The 10,878-nt window shown below is 43.1% G+C and overlaps 1 protein-coding gene and 1 long non-coding RNA gene across 4 annotated transcripts; one reads left to right on the forward strand and one right to left on the reverse strand.

Moving 5' to 3' along the window:
• Positions 1-5: 5 nt before the first annotated feature.
• LOC131125984 (uncharacterized) lies at positions 6-10,458 on the reverse strand. Of its 3 annotated transcripts, none has more exons than XR_009129089.1 (7): positions 10,316-10,458; positions 9,331-9,558; positions 8,656-8,751; positions 2,611-2,725; positions 1,424-1,498; positions 1,170-1,322; positions 6-1,032 (listed from the first exon to the last, which is right to left on the reverse strand). It is a non-coding gene; the product is annotated as an uncharacterized LOC131125984 (long non-coding RNA). The 3 variants fall into 3 exon arrangements; XR_009129088.1 differs by having other exon boundaries at positions 10,016-10,435; XR_009129090.1 differs by lacking the exon at positions 1,424-1,498 and having other exon boundaries at positions 7-1,032; positions 10,016-10,435.
• LOC131125924 (uncharacterized) lies at positions 3,368-7,035 on the forward strand. Its single transcript, XM_058067971.1, has 3 exons — positions 3,368-3,504; positions 3,606-3,676; positions 5,122-7,035. The coding sequence occupies exons 1-3, from the start codon at positions 3,488-3,490 to the stop codon at positions 6,969-6,971; spliced, it is 1,938 nt and encodes a 645-aa protein (XP_057923954.1). The 5' UTR covers positions 3,368-3,487; the 3' UTR covers positions 6,972-7,035.
• Positions 10,459-10,878: the final 420 nt, after the last annotated feature.

Here is a 10,878-nt window from a genome sequence, read left to right on the forward strand (position 1 = left end):
TGAGCCCCTCTGCTGCCACCTGTCTTCTCTGTGTTGCAGTGCATGTGAAGGGGTTGTGTGGGCGGAGCCATGTGGTCACACCTGGGAGCAATCATCTCATTATTCCAAGCACGGCTTGCTTGGACCCACCTCAGTCGCCAGACAGTTAGACCGTCCTCCAGCATTTGGTCTTGATCTGCTTCTTGCATGTGTAGTTTGCTTTTTGGACAACCTTTGTGAGTTTTACTTTTACCTGTGGCTTTTTTTTGTTGTACTTTTTATTTTTAAAACCATTTTTCCCACTCAGTTTGAGTGCGCTTTATTGTTAATACATTTCTGTAAATTCCAATTTCTAGACATTTTGTAACATGTTCATCTTTGTAAGGGGGTAAACTGACTAAGCAGGAATCAAATACTTATTTCCCCCACTGGGCACTCCACAAAAAACAGGTTTTAGGCCTGTCTCTCTTATATTCACAAATTTCTCTAAATATGTTAGTGACCAACATTTGCCTCAAATACTGTATATGTCGATCAAAAGCATTCCAAACATGCTCAATGGGTGACAAGTGCGGTGGGTAATGCTGGCAATGCAGGAAGTGAGATGTTTTCAGCTTTCCAGGAATTGCAAAAAGATCAACACAGGGCCATGCTTTATCATTATCGTTACAGTATTCCTATGCATTCAAATTTCCATCAATAAAATGCACCTGTGTTGTGGATGGACACACACACACACACACACACAAAACATGGCTACTGCAATTATACAGTGGTACACAAGGCAAACATTTGTAGTTAAACGTTGGCCAAAAACCACCACAACCACACAAGTGATGACAAAGAACAGTCAGATGATAACATCAACTATCTGCATGCACATTAATTTCTTCTCGATCTGCTGAATGAACTCCTTGCTCATCAGGCCCGACGACCTCCCATATTTTCTGTTCGGGTGAGCTGATTCGAGCTGATGATGAAACGGGTGTCCTTGCTATCACTTTTTGGGTGAACATGCAGATGAGTCTCCATGGTTGAAAGCAGGTGCGGGTGCTGCAAGACAAGGTGAAAGCATCATCATGGGGACACAGAGCAGCGGTTTGCCAGTGAGAATGGTAAATATACTTTCCCTTGTATAGCGCTTTTCGACCTTCAAGGTACACAAACCGAGTTTGAGTTACCACATTTACCTTATGATGACGCGGCAACTGGGGGCGGAGTATCTTGCTCAAGGATACTTCGACATGATCATGGGAGGACGCACCAGAGGCGGTGCCCAGGTCTGCATTTGCTGGTGAACAGCATGTCCTATCACGATGACCATGTGCACTGGCTGCTTACACCTATTGATAAGTTAGGTAATTATAGTTAGACAGCAGACAAAATAATCTGTAAATGAAAATACACTCCATAAATATACTTCCACTCCATGCTGATGACTTACATAAACACATCCTCAGACTGTGACTCATTGCATTCATCCTTTTAACAACTCAGCATCCGTCACATAGGTGGGAGGCTAATGAAAACAAGCAGTACAACAGAGTTGTGTAAGAAAGTAACAGGTCACAGTATGTGTGGATTTCTGCACATCCTTCTTTTCTCCCCACTCATGTTTTTTTTTGAAGGGGCGCTACAATCCTCTTGAAAGACGCTGGGGATCACATTTGCAAACATTTAAGCTTACGGGACATGAATATAATGTCTACATGTGTTTAGGATTAAGATACAGCCAGATTTCCTGTTAATTACAGTCAGCAATCATAGCAGAACAGGACATCCTCCATTGTGATGTACTGAAGAAGCAAATGTGACTCGCTTTGCTGCAACTTCACCCCAAATAATACAGACATCTCATTTTTGCACAAATCTTAAAACGAAACACGCATCTGAAGGCAGTTTTTTTTTTTGCTTTTCACACCATTTACCTTCTCTGGTCTGCATCTATCCTGGCAGAACTCCCATGAGGCATTTTGAGGTAAAATCAGGCAGTTAATTAAACCCTTGGAGATATGACGGTAACCAGGATGGATGCAAGCTGGAAAGGAGCTGTTGGTTTTCTTATTAATCAAATAGGGATCGGTAGGATGCAGCCACAGTAGTAACAACAGTACACAAGTTCATGTTCTCACCTTGCGTGCATGGAATTTTCCCTATTTTCTGACTTCCAAAAATATACATGCTCGGTTAATTAGACTCCAAATTGTCCATAGGTATGAATGTGAGTTTAAATGGTTGTTTCTCTATATGTGCCCTGTGATTGGCTGGCGACCAGTCCAAGGTGTACCCCGCCTCTCGCCCAAAGACAGCTTCAGCACCCCCCTTGTGACACACCCTTGTGAGGATAAGTTGTAGAAAATGAATGAATCTGTTCTTTTAAACAACTATTGGTAACATAATTGATCTGGTGGTGGTGTTTTGAGCCATTTGCATACAGTCCCTTGGACTGAAATCCATTACATCATCTATATTTTATATGCAGTGACGCATTTGAGTCTTTGCAGCTCTTCCCTCCTCGCACTGGTGTGGGGGGTATAAATATAGGATGCTGGTATTATTCATCACACTCTCTCCGAAGCAGCAAAAAGGATGTACTCAATACTTGAGTGTCCGGTTTGTTTCCGTACTTACACGGGCTGGAAGTGTCCCAGGCAGCTGGACTGCAAGCAAAGCTTCTGTGAGAGCAGCCTGCTCACCCTCTCCCAAAGTCAGTCTGTGGAATCTTTGTGTGGTTGTTCTGGAAAGTCTGGAAAAGATGAATGGGTCAACTTTCATTAGCTCTTCAGTACAATTTGAACTCAAACTCTTTCTTTATAAATATTATTATTCTGTTGCAGGGCGGCACAGCGGTCTAGTGGTTAGCGCGCAGACCTCACAGCTAGGAGACCAGGGTTCAATTCCACCCTCGGCCATCTCTGTGTGGAGTTTGCATGTTCTCCCCGTGCATGCATGGGTTTTCTCCGGGTACTCCGGTTTCCTCCCACATTCCAAAAACATGCTAGGTTAATTGGCGGCTCCAAATTGTCCATAGGTATGAATGTGAGTGTGAATGGTTGTTTGTCTATATGTGCCCTGTGATTGGCTGGCGACCAGTCCAGGGTGTACCCCGCCTCTCGCCCGAAGACAGCTGGGATAGGCTCCAGCACCCCCCGCGACCCTCGTGAGGAAAAAGCGGTAGAAAATGAATGAATGAATGATTATTCTGTTGCAATGATGTAACCTGAGTGGCCTTTTTAAACTATGAATGAATTCACTATAATTTTCCATGCATGTTACATAAAATCCATATTCATCTCTAATGTTGTGATTCAGCCTGTTGTAAAAATAACATTTCTAATACACCAATCTATCTAAAAGATTAGTTTACCTTCACTGACAAGAGAGGTGACGCTATTCTAGAAAGTAGCCCAGGTGAAAGGCATTACCTCCAATCAGACTCACCAGAGCAGGAACACTTCTTGTTTGCTTGACAGGTCAAACAAGTGCAGCACAGAGGAAGTTGCTCATCATGCTACTTGTCAACAGGTAAACTTGTGTTGGGGGTTTTGGCTGGTGCCAGTCTACTATTATCACCAGTTGGAGCAGTACTCTTCAGAGTGTTATGTCGTATATGTCATCATCTGCAGACTCCTGTGTGTCTTTGTGCTGGTCTGTGCAGCTGTTGTGTCGCTGGTCATGTGCTCACGTCCTGCAAGAGGTGAGCCCAAAACAGGCCACGTTCTGCTGGCTACACACGTCTATCTTTATAGAGCTCTTTAACAATCATGGTTATTTATAGCGGATATATGCTTAACAAGTTACATTAAAGAACATCATGACTGCATTTTACATGGCTCACAATGTCCAAAAAGGGGTAAAAAGAACAAGAGCTTATTTAATCCTACCTATTACTGATAATTCATTCACACCTTGTCTTTTAATGAATCCCCTCTATTCTCGGGGGTTACTTTCTGAGACCTCGCACAAAAGCAAATAACTACATTACCCATAAAATGTCTATTGTCCATACTAATCAAGCCTGGATTGCTGCTAGTTGCAACATTGATATTTACTCAAAGTTTTATTTACTCCTTATCATTTCAATGCATTTGAAGTATTCCTCCTCTGTATTGATACTAGTTTACTGGTTATATTACAAAATATCCACATCCAAAGACACTAATTCAGATATGCTTCGTAGCAGTTACTCGACATGATACATTATGCCTAATTTCTCTTTGATAAGTTTCAATGGTGCAAAAATAGCTTTTTAATAAAATCTCTGGAATGAAATAATTATAGAAATGTCTCTTATGACTTGGACAAATCGGACTGTAAAAATAATAGCTCTTTTCAAGGCTTACTGATCAAATTTAAAAAAAAAAAAAAAGAAAAACATGAAATAGCCAGGTCGCATGGTGGTGAGTGGTTAGCATCTTGGCCACGCAGTTCGATTCTCCGCTAGGGCAACTCTGTGTGGTGTTTGCATGTTCTCCCCGTGCGTGTGTGGGTTTTCTCCCACATTCCAAAAACATGCTAGGTTAATTGGCGACTCCAAATTGTCCATAGGTATGAATGTGAGTGTGAATGGTTGTTTGTCTATATGTGCCCTGTGATTGGCTGGCGACCGCCTCTCTTTCCAAGTCAGCTGGGATAGGCTTCAGCATGCCCATGCGACCCTACTATTCAATGTAATTATGTAAATAATACACAACTGTAATCTAGCTTTAGTTTTCTTCATCCTGTTTTTCATCCTTGTTCCCCCATCTATACAAACATAAACAGGACAGGGCGTAAAGGCAACTAAAAGCAAGACCTTTGACCCCCCAGCACAATCCAGGTTTACGTAAATGTATCAGTACCCCCCACTAATAACCAATAATGAAAGATGATTGATAAAATCTGAGTCACAATCGAACCAGGCTAACGCTACAACCGCGCTTCCGTCCTCCGTGGCGCCACCTCCATCTCCCTATAAAGCACCAGTGGTAAGCGGCTCCACAGGCCGCTGGGCCATACGGGCTAGCTGTCGAAGAAGGCGTTTCTCCACACTGCGTGTACAGCAACGTCTTGAAATCATATATTAACTTGTGTTCACGTCACTTTAAGTTTGTTGCAAAGCGTCTTTACAATCTTTAATCAGTGTCAATAATTTTCTTACAGCCAGTCCAGTGAGAGTCCAAGCAGTGAAGCGGCCACTGTATTCTGCATACAGCTCGTATCTGTTGCCCTCTCCTGGACGTCAATCAAAACAGGAAGCTTTGAATCTAAATTCCAAACCAGAGACGTCAGGACCGACAGACGGCTTTTTCTCCAGTGTCTCCCAATATAGAGGACAAAGCCAAAATATGTACCCAGCCTTCATCCGGAAACAAGCTCCTTTAATAGCAAGTCAGCATTCATATCAGAGCTCCAAGAACCCTACAGAAGATACATATGAAGATGGAAGCAGAAGAGCTCAATCAGGAGGTAGAACCGTGTGGCAAACATTATCCCGTGTTTCGTTCCAGACTGGCCGCTATACGACTAGTTCACTGCCAGTACCAGGAGGGCATTACAGTGACCCCAAGGACACGGAGGAGCTCGCATCCAGTGGCAGTCAAACTGATACTTGGAGACCTAAGAAGGTCCACTCGTTTCTCTTCAAAAACTTGCAGCCATCTTTCGTTGCACAGACGCTTGGTACAGATCCAGCGATGGCTAATAGACGGCCAGATAAAGGAGTTAGACTGTACAGACCATCTTTAGAACAATCAAACAGTAACGAAGAGCATGTTGCACTTTTAGCTCCAATTCAGCACATCTCTGGAGTTGGCACAGGCACACCGCTGCAAAGTGTTCTACCTCCTGTTGCACATTTCCAGAGGAGCAACGCCACCGGCGGCAAGACATCATCCAGCTCCATTGCTGTGCCAAACAGAAGTATCTCCAGCTCGAAAGGGGTTTTTAAACATTCTCACTGGGCGACGTCGATGGCCTTTCCCAGCTTCTCTCCAGCCAATAAAGGACAGCGCCATACATTCAAAATAACCAATGTTTATCCCTTGTTGTCATCAAAATATAGTTTCAGCCAGAGAAGAGTCACTCCAGTGCCAGTGCCACGGAACACCACGGACCCTCCATCTGTATCTGGGTCCCAGCAAGCCAAAAACCAGGATCACAGATTCCTCAGAGACTACAAAAAGAAACAGGGCTTGAAAACATTGGGCTTTCCACCATTGAGCACTTTTAAACCAGCAGATGTCGCCAAAGTCGCATCATCGTACAAGTCTGTCGTTCAGCAGATTTTTGACGGTTTAGAAGAGAACCTCTCTCAGCTGAGGCATCCTAATATAAGCAAAACTCCAAACCCTAAGGAGCAAAATGAAACCAACAGGAAGGAAATGCAAATTGAAAACCAAAAAGCAGCATTGTCATCCGCACTGAGTCGTGTGGTCGCATCAGCTTATATCACACCGGCAGGGGGCGCCACAGTCGCTGATAAGACAGCAAGATTGAGGCCAAACGGCACATTAGGGAAGCCTGTTGAGAGGAAAGCCAGGCTCCTCGGCTCCTTCACCAGCAACACAGTGAGAGGCATACGCGTCGGCGCAAACTACACTAAACATTCCAACATACCAATTGTCCAGAACTCACCCATTGTGAGACGACCCAAGAAGCCTGGTTACGCTAGTGGGACTGTCTCATTGGAATCAATCACACCAACAACCCAAACATCCACCACCGAACTTGCGTTAAGTCATGATGGACCCCTGGCTACCAGCTCCTGGCTGTTTGAGGGCGTGATGCACAGCAGGGACAACACAAGTCAGGAAACAACTGTTGGTCCAAACAAGGAGAAAGAGGGCGACATTAAAACATGGCCGCCATTTAACAACACAAAGCTGTTTAATGTGTCTGATAGTTTGGAGGCTGAAAGTGAGGCTCGGGAGGAGGATTTGTTGCAACTCCATTATCTCCGAATTTCAACCAAGAACATCTCCTTCAAATCGATGTACGACCTGGAGAAATGACTGAACCAATAAAAGGTGGAAAAAGGTGTGTTTTTGTAATAAAATGGAGTTGACTGTGCTATTATTTATTTTAAATTTAAATAAGCAATATGTTAACACTTTTATTAAAATCCATACGCTGGGTTGACAGTCCCTTTCAAATTGTTATTATGATACTATATAGAATCATACTGTATATCGCCATATACATATGTATGTATATCATATCATTAGCTAAATACAGTATCATGTATCGCTACAATCCAAGTACTGTTTTCCAACTAATGTAGTCATTATTATGCAATGTGGGCTGCAAGGTGACCAAGTGGTTAGCGTGCAGGCCTCACAGCTAGGAGACCCGCGTTCAATTCCACCCTCGGCCATCTCTGTGTGGAGTTTGCATGTTCTCCCTTGTGCCTGCGTGGGTTTTCTCCGGGTACTCCGGTTTCCTCCCAGATTCCAAAAACATGCTAGGTTAATTAGCGACTCCAAATTGTCCATAGGTATGAATGTGAGTGTGAATGGTTGTTTGTCTCTATATGTGCCCTGTGATTGGCTGGCCACCAGTCCAGGGTGTACCTCTCCTCTCGCTCGAAGACAGCTGGGATAGGCTCCAGCGCCCCCTGCGACCCTCGTGAGGATAAGCGGTAGAAAATGAATGAATTATGTCCAGCAAGAAAACATATTTATTCTACATTATTTATTTAGCATCCAATCAGGTTTAACAACAAACACTTCACTCTTTATCTGTGACTCCATCTTGTCATTCATTCATTTTCTACCGCTTTTTCCTCACGAGGGTCGCGGGGGTACTAGAGCCTATCCCAGCTGTCTTGGGGCGAGAGGCGGGGTACACCCTGGACTGGTCGCCAGCCAATCACAGGGCACATATAGACAAACAACCATTCACACTCACATTCATATCTATGGACAATTTGGAGTCGCCAATTAACCTAGCATGTTTGTGGAATGTGGGAGGAAACCGGAGTACCCGGAGAAAACCCACACATGCACGGGGAGAACATGCAAACTCCACACAGAGATGGCCGAGGGTGGAATTGAACTCGGGTCTCCTAGCTGTGGGGTCTGCACGCTAACCACTTGCGTCCATCTTGTCATCTCCATCATAAAAAAAATAAAACAACTGTATTTGTCAAATAGAATAGATTGTTACACTACATTCAAGCAGCAGCTATTCTTTTCATCTCTTCCATGCTCAAGACCTGAATAACGACAAAGTGGAAAAAGTGATCTTGTCTTTTGTAGATTTTTTTTTTTGTTTTCCAACTGTGCATGCATGCTACGTGACGCTCCACCTGTCATGTGACCGCTACTGAAAGACGATAAGACTGAAAGTGAAGAGGCTGGAGGGAGGTCTGTTAATTTGAGTGTTTTTTCTTCTCTTTTTCTTGTTCAAGTTCACGGCGGGCCCATGTGGTGACAGGTGTTTGGGAGCAGCTGAATAGGCCGCAGTCTAGACTCTGGTCGTCGCCCATCACACATGGCTAACTTATCAGAACGGACACAATGAAAGCAGTGACCACACTCAGCGCGCCTGTAATCTATGTCAGGGATGAGACTTGGATTCAGAGATCCTCTTTCAGCACGTTTGTCCACCTTTTTTTTTTTAAACCTCATTCTCTCCTTCTTTTCCTTTTGGCATTGTCTGCATGTGTGTGTGTATGTGTGTGTGTGTGTGTCTCACACAGTTGGGGTGGGCTGGCAGGGTCACGGTTCGCTGGGCTGCCCAGATCCATCAAGAGGAACAAAGCAGTGGGGAGAAGGAACAGTGCCAAAGCCCCTGAAATCAAAGACTACTTTTAAGATTGGGATCCGCTCCAAAAAGCTGGACTCTATTTGCCAGTGGAGGGGAAAAAAAGGGTTAAAAACAATGATCAGATCCAGCATCCGTTTCTCTTCCATCGCCTTTTTTTTTTTTAAGTCTGCTTGCTTTTGTTCTTTACATAACGTGATGTGATTTAGTCAAGGCTAATTTGTATGCGTTCTGCCACCCAGAATTCCACAGGAGGGGGGGGGCCCGGAAGGTCAACATGACTGGCCACAGGGTAAAATAAGAAGGGGGGCATACCATAAGTGTCTTTGAATTTTTGCAGCTCTGTGCAAATTTGAGGACAATGGCAGTCAAACATACTTTGGTGGTCTTCATTTGGTGCCGGGTGCCCACTGGAGGAAACGGGTAAGGGTTGCCTTGGCAACGCACATCAAAAGACTCTCTAAATGTACTTGTGTGCATACTTGAAGTAATCATCGCATGTAGAATAAGCATACTTTTTCATGGATTCACGTTCATGAATTTGCCAACTTGCAGTAATTTGACCTTCACCAAATGATAGCGTTGAGGTATTTTGAATGTCGGTACCTTGTAAGATAGCATCTCTGTAGTTGCCATGGCAACCTCTCCGACTTCACTGCAGGTCTGAAATACAGGCGAATACATCATATTTAGAGAGGAAGGGAAGACTTGTCCTCATGCTGAAGTTTTAATGACTTCCTTGAGATGGTTTTTGACTCCATGGAGGGGGGGGGGGTCCTTTCTCTTCAGTCCTGGACTTGAGCCAGAGTGACAATCAAAGTTTAGTGGGATGTCCTGTTGGCCAGACGGTAAAATTCCATCCAAAAGTGTTTGTGATTTTTATAATAAAACACAGGATAAAGATTTAAGGCACACATACAATATTTGTATAGACAAGTACATTTGTGAACTATATACAGTATACAAGCAATAGTCCCGTTTATCGCGGTTAATTGGTTCCAGACCCAACAAAGTACGTTTCCATATTAACACATAAAATATCTTCGTAGTTACAGCATGGACTTTCTAAATACGGTTTTAACCATTATTAGAGCCGTATATACATTAAATAACACCGCCATAGTCACATTTACGCTACTATTATTTGTCTACGTCACACATTGCGTATGCTATGGCTACATAGCATGCTAACGAGCTAACTAGTTAGCTAGTTAGCCTCGAAGTTGGAAACTTAAAGGGTAAAAGGGTATCAAACGGACTGGGGGAAGAAAGACAAAAACGTACTACTTACACACATAATAGGAGTAGAACTTATTTTCAATCTATCATGTCGGACATGCCTTAACTGAGTAACTGTGATGTACTGAAATGTGTTATGAATGCGTTGTCATTACTGACACCTAGTGGCCAGACTACGGCATAAAACTTATATTTCAATATTTATTTGTCTAATAATGGGCCTTATAGTTAACTGAAAAAAATATATATTTTTAATTTCACAATAGAGTGATGGAGTTGTGTTTTTCAAATATATATCAACAAAAATATTTGTGAAATTAAACATTTAAAAAATGTAAAATAACAATCTTACATAAATCAGATACTGATACTACCCTGGTATCATTATCAGTTTGGATCGATCCGGTCCTCTGGTTCAGTCGGCCAGAAGGCTCCATTCTTTCAGTCCCAAAAAAGAAACTAGGACAGATAAAGGCCTGAGCTGGGATTTACAGCAGTCCTAAATATAGTCGTACACTAAAGGAGTTGCTACCTAGCATCTCCTACATCCGAGTGGGGCATTCGTGATTCCTTTTTTAGCAACAATAAAGGCAGTTTTTCTCATTTCAAATGGTGGATTGATAATGATCCAAGGCATGAGCCAGGGGTGTCCAAATTAAAAAAATGACAGAATGTACACAGAATGTCGGTTAATAAGCTTTCTGAACAAAACATCCACCTCTCAGCTTCATGTTATCAGTGACATAGCAAAGCAAGTGTAATATTTCATGTCTCATTCATACAGAAATTATTTTAAATAAAAATGTAGAGCCAAGGAAAAAAAAGCCTGAGAGGTGCAATTTGTACACACCAGCTCGATACGAAAGTTCCACCAAGTTTTCACAGCTGGGCATGTGTGTCCGCCATGGTGGGTTT

This window comes from Doryrhamphus excisus, chromosome 3 (assembly GCF_030265055.1).
Source record: "Doryrhamphus excisus isolate RoL2022-K1 chromosome 3, RoL_Dexc_1.0, whole genome shotgun sequence".
Taxonomy (NCBI): domain Eukaryota; kingdom Metazoa; phylum Chordata; class Actinopteri; order Syngnathiformes; family Syngnathidae; genus Doryrhamphus; species Doryrhamphus excisus.

What these genes read in the sequence shown, in the direction of transcription:
- LOC131125924 (XM_058067971.1), top strand. An exon ending in GTGCTCACGTCCTGCAAGAG is followed by an intron (nt 3,677 to 5,121) that starts GTGAGCCCAAAA and finishes ATTTTCTTACAG; the next exon opens with CCAGTCCAGTGAGAGTCCAA.